The sequence below is a fragment of the Lithohypha guttulata genome (assembly GCF_036872675.1).
Source record: "Lithohypha guttulata strain CCFEE 5908 chromosome Unknown scaffold_4, whole genome shotgun sequence".
In the NCBI taxonomy this organism is placed as follows: Eukaryota; Fungi; Ascomycota; class Eurotiomycetes; order Chaetothyriales; family Trichomeriaceae; genus Lithohypha; species Lithohypha guttulata.
Window position 1 is genome coordinate 2,495,756 of NW_027042753.1, and position 17,225 is coordinate 2,512,980.

The 17,225-nt window shown below is 49.1% G+C and overlaps 6 protein-coding genes across 6 annotated transcripts; 3 read left to right on the forward strand and 3 right to left on the reverse strand.

The window, feature by feature from the left end:
* Positions 1-971: 971 nt before the first annotated feature.
* Positions 972-5,629, reverse strand: hrp3 (ATP-dependent DNA helicase Hrp3; the record flags this gene model as incomplete). Its single annotated transcript, XM_064900402.1, has 2 exons — positions 972-1,149; positions 1,200-5,629. 2 exons carry the CDS (start codon positions 5,627-5,629, stop codon positions 972-974), a joined length of 4,608 nt encoding a protein of 1,535 aa, XP_064753714.1.
* Positions 5,630-6,687: 1,058 nt separating this feature from the next.
* On the forward strand, positions 6,688-8,551 carry RLI1 (Fe-S cluster-binding ribosome biosynthesis protein; the record flags this gene model as incomplete). Its single annotated transcript, XM_064900403.1, has 2 exons — positions 6,688-6,707; positions 6,757-8,551. The coding sequence occupies 2 exons, from the start codon at positions 6,688-6,690 to the stop codon at positions 8,549-8,551; spliced, it is 1,815 nt and encodes a 604-aa protein (XP_064753715.1).
* Positions 8,552-9,361: 810 nt separating this feature from the next.
* Positions 9,362-9,967, reverse strand: LTR64_006069 (uncharacterized protein; the record flags this gene model as incomplete). Its single annotated transcript, XM_064900404.1, has 1 exon — positions 9,362-9,967. The coding sequence occupies one exon, from the start codon at positions 9,965-9,967 to the stop codon at positions 9,362-9,364; it is 606 nt and encodes a 201-aa protein (XP_064753716.1).
* A 336-nt stretch (positions 9,968-10,303) lies between these two features.
* On the forward strand, positions 10,304-11,587 carry HUT1 (UDP-galactose transporter; the record flags this gene model as incomplete). Its single annotated transcript, XM_064900405.1, has 1 exon — positions 10,304-11,587. One exon carries the CDS (start codon positions 10,304-10,306, stop codon positions 11,585-11,587), a length of 1,284 nt encoding a protein of 427 aa, XP_064753717.1.
* Positions 11,588-11,925: 338 nt separating this feature from the next.
* Positions 11,926-13,359, reverse strand: LAP2_2 (Leucyl aminopeptidase yscIV; the record flags this gene model as incomplete). The annotated part of the gene is made up of 1 exon (XM_064900406.1): positions 11,926-13,359. One exon carries the CDS (start codon positions 13,357-13,359, stop codon positions 11,926-11,928), a length of 1,434 nt encoding a protein of 477 aa, XP_064753718.1.
* A 2,193-nt stretch (positions 13,360-15,552) lies between these two features.
* Positions 15,553-16,877, forward strand: LTR64_006072 (uncharacterized protein; the record flags this gene model as incomplete). The annotated part of the gene is made up of 2 exons (XM_064900407.1): positions 15,553-15,634; positions 15,862-16,877. The coding sequence occupies 2 exons, from the start codon at positions 15,553-15,555 to the stop codon at positions 16,875-16,877; spliced, it is 1,098 nt and encodes a 365-aa protein (XP_064753719.1).
* Positions 16,878-17,225: the final 348 nt, after the last annotated feature.

Sequence of the window (17,225 nt, forward strand, 5' to 3'; positions counted from 1 at the left end):
CCACGAACAGCACCACTATTGGGAAGGAACAGCCGAACAACGATCCTTGAATGTTAAAGCCAGTAAGTATAGTTTGAACGAATATTGCTTTACAAAGGCCATGTTGGTGAGCAGAAGTCGTGTTACTATGGTAGGAATGAGAACGGCCAGCCAATCTGAGTAAGGAAACTTGAACCAGCCATGATATCTGGGCAAGGAAGGTGAGCCGGAAGCAACCCTGGCGCCACTGTCGAAATATCGCTATGCAGAGCAATACTAGAGCTGCACCATTGTCAAATACATCAAAACCATCGCAGAGGTACTCAAGCTGAAGTGTGCCTTTCTGGCAAGTCTCAATTTGACATTTGTGTCAACGATACATGCTTCATCGGCGTCAAGCACCGACATCCGCGCCGCTATCCACAGCATCATGCATGTCGGCAGTGGGGTCTTTACCTCCAACTTGGCCTATTCATTCGTCCCCAGCTATGTACCCGACGCCAACGCTGACCATAATCTAACCGCATCTAAGCGGCAGCAACGTGCTTGATGGCTCTCCTACTGCCCATCAGCAATGATATCATCGCAAGTGATTACTCATACATTAACTCGTACTGTAAAACGCAAACGCCTCGCCATCAATGAATGCCGTCTAGTCATTTCGACATCAGGGGGTATCTAATACAAAGTCATCGTCGTCACGACGTTCGTTTTCTCAACTTCAACATTTACCGGAACTCCGTAAGAACATCATGCTTTTCGCGTCGTAACAAATTGACCGCCGATAACGACCTAAGCTCTTGCTCTGTGCAACCACGAACGTTTAAATGACCTTGTAAAGAATATAGCAAGTATTAAAATTCAGATTGGGTGGTCAATCTCCGTACTCGTCGTGAGTAGTCAGGATGGACCTGTGGAACGATTAGTGAATAGCTGGAAGGTGCTAAGACAGGTTGAAAGGGCGTCGCAGTCTTCTCGGGTGCCTCGTGATGCTATCGTGGCGGTGATGTATGGTAGTGACCATTTGGTCTGTGATCATTCGTCTCGTTTTGTGTTTGTGGAGAGGCATCGCCAGCGAGGTCTTTCTCGGAGGCGATAATCTTGCGGTGAATGGTGGCTAACTCATCACCTTTGATACCCTTGTTGGGCCAATATGTGACAGCATACTCCCTTCACGAAAATTAGCTAAGTCTATGCAACTTGGATTCTGAATCACTTACCAGAATCTTTTTTCCATAGAATCATGAGCCTCCTCGACATCACCCATAGAATCGGAGATGAATGCGCCGACTTCTTTGAGAAACCCCCGCAGCGCGTTAGCTCGAGCCTGACTATCAGGAATATTGCCTTTGGTAGCCAGTTTCATGTTCTTTAAGCTTTCTCGGACGGGCTTGAACATGATCTTCATCATCTGGTCCTCCTCGGCAGTCGAAGTCCCATTCGCATGACTATCTGCTCGTCTGTGCTCACTGCCATGTCGATGGTTGGTGGAGTGCTCACGCTCGACCTTGTGCTTTCGTTCACGATCACGATCGCGATCATCCCTAGGTCGATCCTTCTCCCGGTCTCGGTCTCGATCGCGCTCTCTTTCACGGTCGCGATCATCTCTGCTGTGCCGCGAGTCCAGTCGTGGAGTGGGGTATCTCTCCATGCTGTCTCGATGGCTAGCGCTGCCTGTTCGATGCCGATGCTTGTCAGACTCTCTCTTTTTACCGCCTGGAGTAGAAGCTTTGAGCTCGTTGTGTTCACGCTGCTTCTTGTTGTTTCGATGGTGATTTTCGACCGCTTTCTTAGCTTGAGCATCGTCACCGTACTTGGCCTTCAGGACCGATAGCAGATAATCAGCTCTTCTTACAAGATGGACGGCACCAGGGGACTTGGCATGGCGGCCTTCTTGACCTTCACGTTCCGCCTTTTTGTCGACACGATGCTCCTCAAGGAAGAACTTGTCCTGTAGACCGAGATCAGGATCGTCTCGAATCTTCTCCCATGAACCATAACCATGCCTAGCAACACCGACGCAGAGCATGCCGTCCTCGCGAGCACCCCATGGACAAGAATAACCTGCAGCCTTGGTCGCTTCCAGAACGCGGAAGCTTTTGGGATCTGGAAGAGAAGTCACCTCTCGCAGCAACCGCATCTCACCTGGACGATCGAGCAAAGTTTCGGCATTGATACGTTTGACACCCTTGTGCTCGAACAGTACTGCCTTCTTGTCTTTCTTGGTAATTTGTTTGCCTGATCGCTCGAGATTCGTCATTCGGTCCTGCTCTTCCTTCCACAAAAAGGTTGCACGATCAAGAACCTCTTGCATAGCAGTCTTGACAATGTCGAAGTTCCTATTGCGCAGACGAGCCTCGCCCAGGAACTCTTCAGTTCGATCGTCGAGAGCACCAAACTTGAGGTGACCCTTGATTAAGTAGCGATACTCTCGCTCATTGAGCGGACGAGACGGGTCGGCATTTGGGTTCTCCTCGGATTCGCTGTCAGATGGAGCTTCCTCGCGGTGCTGAATTCTTCTGGCCTGGCGTGCCTCACGATCATCTGCATCACGATTACGAACGTTTCTTGGCTTGTTCTGCTCAATAACCTCAGCAAGGTATTTTTCGTCAGCTTTTTTCTGTTCTTCAGCCTTGATCTCTTCCAAATGCTCTTTCGGGATAATGTCGTCCCAGGACATATCGTCGACTTTGACATCAACGAAATCGAAACTTCGTAGGAAGTCTTCGCCACCATCTGCCTCTGTGCCGTCAGGTTGCTCGACCTTGTAGTCTTCTGCTTTCTCGAGAACAGCATCGAGATCCAATTCTTCCAATTTCTTTTGATTGTCAGTTTGTTCGAACATGCGCTGGCCTCTCTTCTTCAATATCCTCGATATTTCATTAGAGCTGCCAGGCTCTCCAACCAAAGCGCTTCTGCGAGCCTGCGTTTCTTTGTCCGTTACGCCTCTTTGAATTGTCAAAAATTCTAGCATGAGTTTGTTGCGAGCTCGCTCGAGAATTTCCTCCTCGATGGTTTCTTTTGACACGAGGCGATACACGCTGACAGGCCTTGTTTGGCCAATTCTGTGAGCTCGAGCCATGGCTTGAAGATCAGCCTGAGGGTTCCAGTCAGAGTCGAAGATGATGACAGTGTCCGCTGTCATAAGATTGATGCCGAGACCACCAGCGCGTGTCGACAGCAAGAAGCAGAAGTCGGTGCTGTCAGGAGCGTTGAAGTGCTCGATGGAAACTCGTCGTGCTGTAGCAGAAATAGTGCCATCTAGACGTTGGTAAGAATGGTTACGGAAATCCATATAATCACCGAGTATGTCCAACATCCTGACCATTTGACTGAAAATCAGCACACGATGTCCATCACGCTTGAGCTTTGTCAGAAGTTGATCGAGAAGCATCATCTTGCCACTGCTGGTAACGAGGGCTCGGAGAACCTCTTCCTTGCGAGCACCTTGTGGTACCATCCTTTCCTCACAGGCCGGGAACATGAACGGATGATTGCTAGCTTTCTTCAGTTCCATCATTATGTTTAATAAGGATTGTTTCTGGCCCTTTGCACCCTGGTTGAGAGCAGCGTAGTTCTTCGTCAGGATATTCTTGTAATATTCGAGCTGGATGTCAGAAAGTTCCACTCGAATGATTTTCTCAGTTTTCGGAGGAAGATCCTTCTCAACCTTTTGCTTTGTACGACGCAGCATATATGGCTTGATGTCCTCTGTAAGTTTAGCAATCTTGGCACTGGCTTCCTCGGCTGTAAGATCCATGTTCTCATCGATGTTCACGACACCAGGATTTATGAAATCGAAAAGTGCTGACAGCTCGCCGAGGTTGTTCTGGACAGGTGTGCCAGTGATCAATAGTCGAGCAGGAGCTTTGAATTCACGAAGACGATCGTATAGCTGTGACTCCCGATTCTTCAGTCGATGAGCTTCGTCAACGGCAAGAAACTGCCATTTGACTTGACTGAGGAAGGTGGCATCTGTCAGAACGTACTCATAGGTAGTAAGCAAAACGTGAAATCGAGGATGGCGGACATTGCCGTCAGGGAAGAGCTCATAGTCACGAATAATGTTCCGGGCGTTGGTGTTGCCATTGTAGACGACATAGTGAATGTCAGGAGCCCACAGGTCGAAGGTGTCAGCCCAGGCTGGCATCGTAGATAGCGGAACGACGACAAGGAAGGGACCTTGTTGGCCTCTATCATGACGAAGCCAGTTGAGGAAGGCGACAGTCTGAACCGTCTTTCCGAGACCCATTTCATCAGCAAGGACAACGTTCATGCCTTTGGTCCAGTTGAAAGCCAGAAAATTGAGGCCAACGATTTGGAAGTCTCTTAGCTGGCCGAATTTGATGTAGTCTGGCTGTTCGTGAAGTCTAGTGAATTTTGAGCGGGTAGCAGGGCTTTGCTCTGTCGAATCAGATTTGAAATTCTCTGTCTGTCGATTCAGATGAGCGTCGACCTTATCTTGTGCTATCTCACTGACGAGACCGGCCGCTTCCCAAGTTGCACTATCGTAGAAAAGGCCTTTCCACTTGACATAATATTCGTTGTCTTCCTCGCCAGGACGACCACCGATGACTCGTTCGACCTTTTTGTAGTCCTCGATTGCGTCAAGAACTTGTTCTCTATCGAGAATCCACTTCTCCTTCTCTTCAGGAGAGATCTCCGGATCTGTCATGACCCGAATATCTTCAGCAAGGGTCTTCCTGATGTAGTTGTCAAGCCGACGTGCTGACCGAACACCAGCTAAGCTCTCAATTGTCTCCCAGGTGGCGTGGAAGTAGGCCTGCTGCTGCCACTTTATCAAGAACTCATACTCTTCCTTAGTGTGCTGTGGTGTCGTAATGTCTGGTTTCAGTCTATGGTTGAGGACGATGTCAATTGCTGGACCGGTTTCCTCTTGGGCAGTAGCCCAATGGTTGGGTGTCATCATTTCTGATTCATCTTCTACAAAAGGATCCTCGTCATCCTCGTTGTAGTTAGAGACTTTGTGAGCACGACGGGTTGAGAAACGAACTTCGGCATGAGCAGGGCTGAGGCCAGTGGAAGAATCAAGGAAGCGCTTTTTTTGTTTCTTGGTCAGTTTTTTATGACGACCACCATATTCATCAGAGTTGTCGCTTAGATCGCTGAGGCTCTCGACGTTCGGCGTATGCTGTTTCGAGACGGGACGTGATGACTGTCGGAGACGCTTTCGAGGACGAGAGATAGCATCAGAATCTTCCTCATCTGAGGACTCGGCGAGCGTCTGCGTAGGTCTCGCACGACCACTTCGACGCAGGCCGTAGAGATCTGGATTGTTACGCATGTAATCATCCTCTTCGGTAGGGGGAAGCTTCCTCTTAGCAGGTCTGATCGACTCATCTGAGGACGAGGCTGCTTCTTCGTCGGTAGGCTCTTGCTTGTGCTCAATTTCCATCTCGTAGTCACCGTCAGCGTCGGCATCAGCGTCATCATCTGCTTCGCCGTCCTCATTGCTGTTTAAACGTTCTATCAATGTTGACCCGACCATGTCGTTAGCTGGTGTCGATGAGGCTAGAGCAGCGTCATGGTCTTCTATTTCGGAGGAATCGAGCTCGACGTGGTGGTGGTGTGCACCATTAGGAATATGTTGATTGGCAACAGGGGAAGCATCTCCGTTCGAGGAGAGCATGTTTGAGTCGGCCGAAGAGGCAGGTTCTATGCCCACTACTGGTAGGACGTCAGCAAGGTAAGCTAGGAAGAGAAACGACGAGTAGAGAATGCAGATGAAGTGCCAGTAAATCGAATTAACGCGACTCAGACAACACTATGGACATTCTTTACAACCATTCTTGGAGGGAATGACATCGATTTGAAAATTGAAGTGATGAAAGCATGATGGGTCAATGGAAAGGTTGATAGTGATGTCGGGTTGGCCAGCCAAAGATCGGAATGAGGTGTGGAAAACGCGAAGAAGATCGCCATATCTCTGTCAATAGGTCGATGCAACTCCGAGACCTCACTCTCGACGTCTGAGAGCCAGAGCAAACACATTATCGAGTCCGGTGGGACGTGTATAGACCATTCACAGACGGGCAGCCGATCAGGTCTCGATAGTGATATTGTATGGTAGTAGAACAGTTCTGGGCAAGGGACACGTACCTTCCATGATGGTCTAGCACCCGGCAGAAGCACTGTCAGGGTGCTAGGTGGAACAACTCACGACGTTGTCGACGCGGTGGTTGACATGTAGAGTCGAAAGCAGAGTGGTGCAACTGTAGAAGATACGACCGGCAACTGCAAGCTGCAAGGCGCCAAAGGCGATCGATCAACGCCAAGCATTTCACGCCGTTCGTCACAACGGTAGGCCTCTTTGCAGGGCGAATCTAGGTCTTAGTCACGGCTATCTTGATATCGTGGCTGGAGGACCTGGTAGCTGGTTCTGTTACCACACCACTTTAGGTTAGCGTTTGCCCGCCGCACCTGCCAATGACATGAGGGGCAATTCCGCAGCCAAACTGTGCGGCCCAAATTTCTAGGTTGGGTAGTGTCTACACTCACCATATTACGATACAGCAAACGGTGCCGTAGGTGACGGTAAGTGACTGTGAATCGGTGTCATCCATTGCGGACCATCTTCGACACGCCCGTCTCTGCATTGGAAGTCTCCTGTGCTGTAGCCTTCCTTCGGTCCATTTGCCAGAAGTATTCTGTGCCTGAGAGTAGCCTTTACTTTTATCGACCGCAAACATGGCGGACAAATTGACGAGGTAAGGCGTAATGCCTCAACATGTTTGGTCATGACTGACATTACTTCAGAATCGCTATTGTCAATAGCGACAAGTGCAAGCCGAAGAAATGTCGACAAGAATGCAAAAAGTCCTGTCCTGTCGTGCGAACTGGAAAGTTGTGTATCGAGGTTACTCCCGAGTCAAAGATTGCCTACATCTCCGAACGACTATGCATAGGATGTGGTATCTGTCCCAAGAAGTGCCCCTTCGGAGCCATTCACATCATCAACTTACCTACCAATCTCGAAACCCAGGTCACACACAGATATTCAGCCAACTCTTTCAAACTGCATCGACTGCCTATGCCACGTCCTGGTCAAGTTTTGGGTCTGGTCGGTACCAACGGTATTGGAAAGAGTACAGCCTTGAAAATTCTCAGTGGAAAGCTCAAGCCAAACCTAGGACGATACGAAAACCCACCTGATTGGGAAGAGATTTTAAAATATTTCAGAGGTTCGGAACTACAAAATTACTTCACCAAGGTGCTTGAAGATGACCTCAAGGCAATCGTCAAGCCTCAATACGTCGACCAGTTGCCAAGAGCGATCAAAGGAGACGTCAAGACTGTCAGACCATTGATAGCCGCAAGGAGCGAGCTGGGTAACCTTGATGAGATCATGGATGCCCTTGAGTTGAACCATGTCGCGGACAGAGAGATTGCTGTTCTGTCTGGTGGCGAGCTGCAACGTTTCGCCATTGCTCTCGTTGCCGTTCAGAAAGCCGACGTCTACATGTTCGATGAGCCTTCTTCATATCTCGATGTCAAGCAACGTCTGACCGCTGCACGAACTGTGCGTTCACTCCTCCGAGACGATGACTATGTTATCGTGGTTGAGCACGATCTGTCCATCCTCGACTATCTATCCGACTTCATTTGTGTGCTCTATGGTCGACCTGCTGTTTATGGTGTCGTCACTCTTCCATCTTCAGTCCGCGAAGGTATCAATATCTTTTTGGATGGTAACATCCCTTCTGAGAACCTGCGTTTCCGGGAGGAAGCATTGACCTTCCGTCTCACAGAGGCTGGCGAGGAGTACATGACTGACAAGGCTCGTGCATTCTCCTATCCTTCCATGAAGAAGACACTGGGAAATTTCGAGCTTACCGTCAAGAGTGGCGACTTTACGGATTCCGAAATCGTTGTTATGATGGGCGAGAACGGTACAGGCAAAACCACTTTCTGCCGCATGCTTGCTGGAGCCGAGAAGCCAGATGGTACCCAAAAGGTTCCTGCCATGAACATCTCAATGAAGCCCCAGAAAATCACGCCCAAGTTCCAGGGCACAGTACGACAGCTTTTTTTCAAGCGAATCAAGGCTGCCTTCCTCAACCCTCAATTTCAGACTGACGTCTATAAACCACTTAAGCTTGACGATTTTATTGACCAGGAAGTTCAAAACTTGTCAGGTGGTGAATTACAAAGAGTCGCCATTGTGTTGGCGCTTGGCCTGCCGGCTGATATATACCTCATCGACGAGCCTTCTGCTTATCTCGACTCTGAGCAGCGTATTATTGCTGCTCGTGTTATCAAGCGCTTCATTATGCACAACAAGAAGACTGCTTTTATTGTTGAGCACGATTTCATTATGGCGACATATTTAGCAGACAGGGTCATTGTTTTTGACGGTCAACCAGGTATCAAGTCGCGAGCCAACAAGCCTGAATCTCTATTGACCGGTTGCAACACTTTCCTACAGAACCTTGATATTACCTTCCGCCGAGATCCAAACACTTTCCGACCTCGAATCAACAAGTACCAGTCTCAGAACGATCAACACCAGAAACTGGCAGGCAATTACTTCTTCCTAGAAGAAGAGAGTTGAAGAGGGCAACAAGGAGGGCAAAAATAGGAATACTCCAGACAATCACGATACCACGAGCAACGTCTATCATGTCGATACGAGCAACACGAATCTGAAAAGCACTGGTAAAGGTGCAAAGAAGCGCCGAGCCGAGATTGTAATTGAAGAGAGCGCTGATGCGGAAGAGAGCGACGAAGAAGATGACTAACGATAGGGCAGCAGTCTACCTCCTGAATTCTCACTATACAGACGCGAGTTGATCGCCTGGGCCTCAGGATTTGGGTCAAGCTAGGTGACTGCTGCCGGGCGAGGAGCTGCTAGCTGAGCCTTAAACTTCAGCGGAAGGGGTGTTGATGCATTATAGTGGCAAAATAGTGCCTAGCAGTCAATAGTTGGCCTGTAAATCGAGCTCAAACTCGTAAAAGAAGAGTTTGAGTTGGCGATTGGGAGCCGAGATCACAAGATTCTATAGGTCAACCATAGTTTGTTGTTCATCACTTTCAATGTGGTTTGGTTTGCGAGATTTTAATCAAATTCAGTCATGCCCCACCGGGCGCTTTGTAGCCTGTCGACCAGCTCGTCGTTGTTTCCCGAACCTGTTGTGAGTGATGTTTATCTCGGATAGGCATGGCCCACGATGGATGTAATCGTGCATTCGTGAGAGCACAGTTCGACCTCCCTGTTCTGTCCTTTCTAGTCTGTTGACAAACGCGTGAACCATCAAATTGTAGTCGATCCACACACCGCAGCTTGCCTATTCCACAACCACTGATCTACTCTTGCATAATAATGTTTTTAATGGACCCTCCAACGAACACTGCATATCGCTACTCATCCATTTTGCCTGGGCTTCACCTCACCCTCCTGCATAATATAGTAAGCAATCGTGCCATCCCCACCCATACCATTATGCGCCAACATGCCCAGCAACGCCCTCTTGCTGTCCTTCCACTCAAAGTCAGCCTCGTCTTCCGTATCAACACTTCCGTCCTTACTCAGGCGCAAAACCTCTCTCTCAGGCAGACCGTCAAAGACCCAGCAGAATTGTCGTAGACTCCATCTCTCACCCAGGCTCAGCGGCAGTACCCATTCACGCTGTACATCTACGTCTTCATCGGTGACGTTGTTCCTGATCAACCATTTTTGCATGTCGGGATGTATGTACAGATGACGTGGTGGTAAGCCGGAGATTAAGTAGACGGCACTTTGTGCTGGAGACTGTGAGCGGCCACGTGGACGCGTACGTGATGGTGAGCTGGTAGGTGTGGATGTGTTGGAGCTTGATGTCGGTGATAACACTGTGAAGAGTTTGAGATCTGTCCAACGGTGTTGGTATTGGAGGTTGTGTAGGGCCTCGATGGCTAGTGCTTCGCGTGGTGACTTTGTAGAAGCATTTTCGAGAAGCGTGGTGATGGCGCTTGGTTGGAGGTTGGTCATTGTGGATATTTTCACATTCCCGGTTACAGACTGTGATAAGCGCATAAAGCGAGAAGCTTTGTAGATATTTGATCCTTGAAGAGGAGGACTTCCACTGGGTATGGATCAGTTTGTCTAGTGAAAGTCTCTTCCAGTACCGGTGGGCTTAGCGCAACAAGGTTTCAGAATTGAGGCTCAACGGGAGATCGGCAGCTAGACTAGGATCATCAGCCACTCTACCGGACATGCCTGCGATGATGCCAGTCTGGCATCTGTGCACGAATGCCTCATCCACTTCCAGGACTCCTTGCGCAACTCTAGCCCCACCCCTAGTCATTCTTTCGATCTCCTAGCCAGATGCCACGTCGAAAACAGTTGTCACCGATGCAGCGCATCGACTCAGGAGAGGTCATGCGACTACCGGCTGGCAACCCACAGTCCACCAGCGTATACAGCAATGGCCATATCAATGGCGGCGCAAAAGCACCTACCCTCACCTCGAAGAGAAATGCACCTCGTGTACCTTCGAAACAATCACAAGCCCAACCAAGCATACTCTCCCTGATAGTCTGTGTTGGAGGGATCTATGCCTCCTTCCTGACCTGGGGTCTTCTGCAAGAGCGCATAAACACTACACCTTACACCCCAGAACCATCTTCCTTATTTCCCGCCCACGCAAAGGGAACCGGAGATGGAGCGGCCGTCGAATACTTTCGTTACCCTGTTTTCGTTAACACTATTCAAGCACTCTTTGCTTTCCTTTCCGGAAGTGTCTACCTCTATGGCTCAACAGGAACATACAGCCTCCTACCTTCTCGTGCCGCCCTGCCGCCACTATTACTAGTGAGCCTAACAGCTACCTTGGCGAGCCCATTTGGCTACGCAAGTCTAGCACATGTCGACTATTTGACATTTGTCCTTGCCAAATCCTGCAAGTTGTTACCTGTAATGGCTCTACACATTACTTTATTCAACAAGCGCTATCCACTCAATAAATACCTCATCGTCTTAGCTGTAACAGCTGGAGTGGCAGTCTTCACCCTCTACCACCCTCCCAAATCGGGCAAAGGACACAGCAACGCAACAAAACTTTCATACTACGGCCTAAGTCTGCTAGGCATAAACCTCCTCTTCGACGGCCTAACCAACACAATTCAAGACCACCTCTTCAGAAGCCCACAGCGCTACGGCTCCATCAAAGGTCCCCAAATGATGGTCTCCACCAATCTCCTAGGCTTCGTCTTCCAAGTATCCTACCTCCTCCTCACCCCTTTCATCCCAACCACCTTCCTCCCCAGCTTCGTCCCCTCCACCGCGACAACAGAATTCTCCTCTGCGATATCATTCCTTCAGCGCCATCCAGCCGTCCTCAACGATATACTAGGCTTCTGCGCCGCTGGTGCGATCGGTCAGATCTTCATTTACGCGACGCTTGAGCGGTTCAGTAGTCTTGTGCTTGTCACGGTGACAGTGACGAGGAAAATGTTGACTATGGTTCTGAGTGTGGTGTGGTATGGGAAGAGGTTGACGAGTATGCAGTGGTGGGGTGTCGTTATGGTGTTTACTGGGGTTGTTGCGGAAGGGGTGTTGAGCCAGAGGGAGAAGCAGATGAAGGAGAGAGCTAAGATTAAAAGTCGTTGATGGCATTGTATACTAGTGGCAGAGATAGATCACACTATATGCTGGTTATGCCTGTAGCAGACACGATATGACCAATGAAGATGATTGACCATCATGGAATGCGACCGGTGGCAAGGTCTGCTTCATCGTTGCTCTTCAGCTTCAGCGTGCCAGTAGTGTCGTAGAAGGGCTCACAGTCAGACGATGTGAGTGCTTCGAGATTGACGTCCGGTACCTACCAAACGCTTTCAACAATCTACCAATCTCCAGAAGCAGGCGGAGAAGTACATACACGGAAGATGTGCGTGAGAGAAATTGCTAGGGTTGGTACTTATCGAGGCTATCTGAAGCAAAGCAATTTACCTCGAAACATCCTCATGTTTGGAGTTGCAATGATGAGCGCCATGGCTACCATAACCGTTATAAGCCGCCCGCCTCACCTTGGACATATGCGCACTTCGCTTTGTCATGCTGGTGGGTTGCGGCAGGCTATCGAAGCTCTGCGCATATGTAGCGACACCATGAGCAATGAGCTTTGTGTTCAACCAGAAAGCATCAAGTGCTAGGTTGAAGATGTTGTCTCCAGCTTCATGGTAGTTTTCATCAAATGCAACATCCTCCTCTCCGCCCCAGATATCTTGTCCCTCTGCTGTCTTCGGTACCTCGGCACCAGTGAAGATACCTCCAGCGGGGATTCCGACATCGAGGAATGGGCCATAGTCAGATCTGCCGTCAAAAGCAGTGGCGTTGTATGGTTTTCCTTCCTGAGTGTAGTAGTCTTCGAAAAGTGCCTCGATTTCTGCAGATCCCGCTGGTCCAGTAAGGTTGAATGCACTTCCGTCTCCGTCATAGATCAGATAAGCATAGTTAGGGGAAGCAATCATGTCGAAATTGAGGTAGGCTCGAACACGAGCGAGTTCCTCAGCAGACTGGTTCAATTGAGAGACGTAGTAGGTTGAGCCTAGAAGGCCAAACTCCTCAGCTGACCAGAAGCAGAATCGAACGGCGTTGTTGATCGTGAAGTTCGTCAGTCCGATCGCGACATTCAGAATGCCGATTGTACCTGAACCATCGTCGTTGATGCCTGGACCAGCTTCAACAGAGTCGGTATGAGCTCCTAAGGCGAGCACGTTGTTGTGGTCCCCACCTTTCGTTTCAGCTATGACATTGTAAGTGGTGCGATTCTCGAGAACAGCATCAACATTCAAATTAGCTGTGAGGATAGTGCCATTCTGTAGAGCCGCAAGGAGCATCTCTCCAGTTCCAAGATCTGTACCAACAGTTGGAACGTAGTCGCCAACACCACCTAGCGTACCAGCAATTGACCCTTCAACGTTGTTGTAGACGATAGCCGCGAGTGCGCCTGCCGCGGCCGCATTCGTTGACTTCTGAGCAAAAGTACATGTTCCACGCGAGATTAGAGCAATGTTGTCTGCAACCTCGGGAGGGAAGTCTGCCGCATCGCATCCTAGATTGTTGATGGCTACCAGGGATGCATTGACGCTGCCGTTTGGCGTATAAGTAAGGAGGGTGTTGTTTGTCTCGACACCATTGACGGACAAAGAACTGGATCCACCCGAGTAAAGCTCGACGAATGGTTGAATCTCAACATCGTAATAGCCGGTCGACTCCAACACTTCGGCCAGGAAGTTGACGGTATCGTTGTGTCCTTGCCCACCGAAGACTCGATTTCGGTCGGGATATGCATAAGCAAAGTCTTGTAATCTGATCATAATGTTAATCTCAGGTTTCTCGTCAGATGCTCCAAAGGTAGTGAGCTGTTGGACAGGCATTCCAAGGAAACTTACTGCTGTGCTCCAGATCTGAGTTCATCCAGATTGATAAGTGCTTGTAGCTCCTCAGAACTTACGAGTGGTAACCCTTGGGCTTTGACACACGCAGCACAGCTCAGCGCTGCAGCAAAATATGTTTGCTTCATATCTGTGTGTGATATAACGATATGTCAACGCGTGACGCTTCTTATAAAGAATATGGACGTCAAGGGCAGAGCTGATTTCGATGAGAAAAGAATGAGAGGGACAACCACTGTCCACAGTATTGCGGATGACGAGTTACCATCCCGGACGAGATCAAGATATGAGCTCCATTAAGTACGCAAGCACGAGGGCTCTTGCCTCCCGCACCTTCCTCATGAAGCTCAATATGGAATCTTGATTCTGATAGCAACTGCAACAACGTAATATCGCCTTGCGTATCAGGTGGCCCAATGGCGTTCGACATTATGAAGAATGCTCTTGCGACCATGATCGTTGAGCTAACCTAGATAGGCTGGTGATAGATCCTTGGGTAGCATGAACGGATACGGGGTATGTTTGCCCTGTACAGATCGACAGTGGTCTGTTATGGTCATTGGCCGAAACTGTTTCGGCCAAGCAAGTATTCGGCTGTGGATATAGCTTAACACAAGGACAAGCAAGTCATTGCAAGATACAACAGCGTAGAGCTTTGCAGCTGGTGTGTCTTGGTATCTTGGCAAAAGTGGCAAGAGCGGTCACCGCCGGCCTCAGAAGAAGCTTGAATAAATTGCAGGCGGACGCACCGAGCTCTCGATGATCGAATGATCAAACAGAACCCACGAATTCTGGCAGTCTCGAGTCTTGTTCGATTCTGATCGCCGTCGAAAGACAGAAGGATAGTACTGAATCGTGCTGTAATTTATGCTTTTGCAATTGCCAGAGAGGTCAAGCTATATATGCATAGGTAACACATCTTTATGGACCCGGCTCAGTGCATCCTTGTTCATCTTTGAAGTTTGGCAATGCTGTGTCTTCGTACGCATGGAATTGTGCCTAGATAACCATAGGAAATCGGAAGCAGGGAACTTTGAGATGTCATCATGGTCAAAGTGGCATGCATTTTACGAAAAAATGCAATGTCTATACTCGAAGATTGCAGTTTACCATTTCGAGCTTAGCTGCCGCTCTCGCTAATTCCGTACGGTGATACACCCGGTCCTCCCAACGGCACTCCGTAATGCTGTGCCCATTCAGTCATTCTAGGCATGCTTGAAGATCGAGCCTCGGGCACTCAATACGGTCAGGCATAAATGAGAACTATTGGCAATAAGCTGTTCTTTTGATATCGCAAAATCGATTTCATCCTTCGTTCTTGTCGTCCTAGTGTCCAAAGAGAGCAAATATGTCTGCCAACATCGCAACATTGATTGTCGCCGACGATTCATGCCAACAACTATGTCCTGCTCTTCGCCTAAGTCTTTATATCTGACACTGAAATTTCTTACCTGCTGCATAACTCAGGAAGCCTGATAAAACAAGACCGCGTCCTATTGCGTCCTGTGTTCAAATTTCACAAAGCTAAATATCAAATATGTTGTTTCAATAAAAAGCAGGTTCACCACAACTAGCTGTATTGTTCTGAGTATAGAGAGGGCTCTGAACAGCTCTCTTTCTTTAAAAAATTTGAACTCTTACCAGTTGAGTGCGCAAGCCAATTCTCTTCCTGGGATATAACCTGGACACGATCAAGAAGTCTGCGGCATCGTTGATCTGAAACCAAACACTTCCTCTTGCAAACAGAACCTTGACCATAGCCACAGCTTGCGACACGCTCGTCGTATGGCTCGCTTGACCAACCCACATAAGATTTACTGTCAGAAGGCGTCTTCAGTTTGTCTTCGCCGCTACTGCGCCCCTTATTCGACAGCTAATTCTCAAAACCACTGTCACTAACATACGGTACGATGATGGCTTCATAGGGCCATGGCCCCTGAAAGTGTTGGCAGTGTGCCCACGTAGATACAGTACAATCGCTGTCTCGCAACTGCGACTGGGCTGCCCCGTTTGACCTACTCGGCGTGCCGCTGCCGGTGACAAGCACTACCATGGACAGCTATAAAAGCCCTACATTTCTTGCAAGACCTTTCCCCAACTACATTCCCTTTCCAGAGCGAGTTTGTGAATTCAATTTGTACTCGAGTTGTAGTCAGTCCTCAGCTTCAGATCAAGATGTCTGACATTGAAAACAAGGTACGCGGAATGGCGATAAAGCCTGACGCAGTCGAGCAGGAACGAAATTTTGCTATTGAAGGTCAGTATGTTTGTTCTTGTTCGCGAGCAAAGACTTGCTGCATCCTGCACTGTATTGCTTCGAGCAATATGCAGCACGTCCGTTTCAATAGTGATTGCTTTGGTCACTCTACTGAGACAGATGCATACTCCTTCTCTGGTCCCAGCCACCAAACATTAGATGCACCCACTGACAACGATGGTAATATGCAGTACATTCTCCGACTTCACAAGCCAATCCGTCTACAGATCGAGAAGAAGCTACAGGCGAGACCGAGCCTCACGATTCTATCAAGCATGCTGGATTGAGTGTACGGCCCGCTTCAGAACTTCCAGCTTCGTCCGGACCTTTATTCAGCCCTGCAGATCCTCTCTATGCTCTCGATTCCCAGCACTTGTCCTCAACTGGACGATTGACGATACGACAGAAAGCCGAGCACCACCGCCTTTTCGTGGAGGGCAGTCGACCTCTAAAGCGGAAGGCTCTGCACGACTATCGAGACGCTGTAGAGCAGCCGCAGAATGGTATAAAGGAACTTGGCGATAAGTGTCTGACTTGCATCAAGAACAACAGAGCTTGTACCGGCACTGTGCTCAAGAAACGTGTGGCTAGAAACAAAACCACGTATCGTTGTGAGACCTGCATGCCGCAGGGAAGTGCACACTGCGGTAGGGCTTGCTACTGGAAAGACGCCAAGAATAACGTCTTCACCTACGAAGATGCCCAGGTCTTCCATAAAGGTATACGAAACCCGAAGAATTCGCGACTTGGTCGGCAAGCTCGTGCTCTCGCCAAAAAGGGTCACCGGTCGTCACCCCAACTAACTTACGCGATCGCCCTGCCAGTACCCACCGATCGTGGACCGCAAGCTGTACCTCAGCCTGAATGTCACGACTTGAAGGGCAAGCCTGGGTTGGCATGTGAGGAAGCACAAGAAAGAGATGATCGAACCACCACAGACGAGGACGACGACAACGACGAGGACGACGATGAAGATGACGATAGCAGTACAATGCAACGACCAGAAACGACGTCCGAGCTCGTGGTCGACCAGATATTTCGAGAAATCGAATCAGAAGCACGAAAGAAGTCCAACTACATTCGAACGCCATCAGAAGCTGACATCTATTTCAAGATGACTCAGCTGCTGTTTGCAAAGAAGAGTTCCATGCCTCGAAGTATTTATGGAGCGGTTTGGCAGAAATTACAGCTCGTTCATGTCCAATTTGTTCATGGTGAGGTCGACGATACCAACACCCGATAATGCCCCTCCCAGATGGTCACGACAACATTGAAGGCATCAAGATATGAGCTCTCACACCTCCCCAGAATTGTTTTGCCTATTGCTGAAGCACGTCACCAATTAATGAAGACTTTTTACTGAAGTGAACCTTCTTCAACTCGTCGCTCAACTCTCCTCTGAATTTAGGCGCAGCCTTAGATTCTCTCTTTTCGATACACTGTCAGTTTTTGGTGACATGAATGTCAACGGTGAGGACTAGGAGCCCTACTCGTTGTATCGCTGTGTGGTCCAAGAAATGCTCAGTGAGGAGTGCATTATGACCATACTTCGCAGAGCCCTGCATCGTCAAGCACAGCCAATACATTTTAT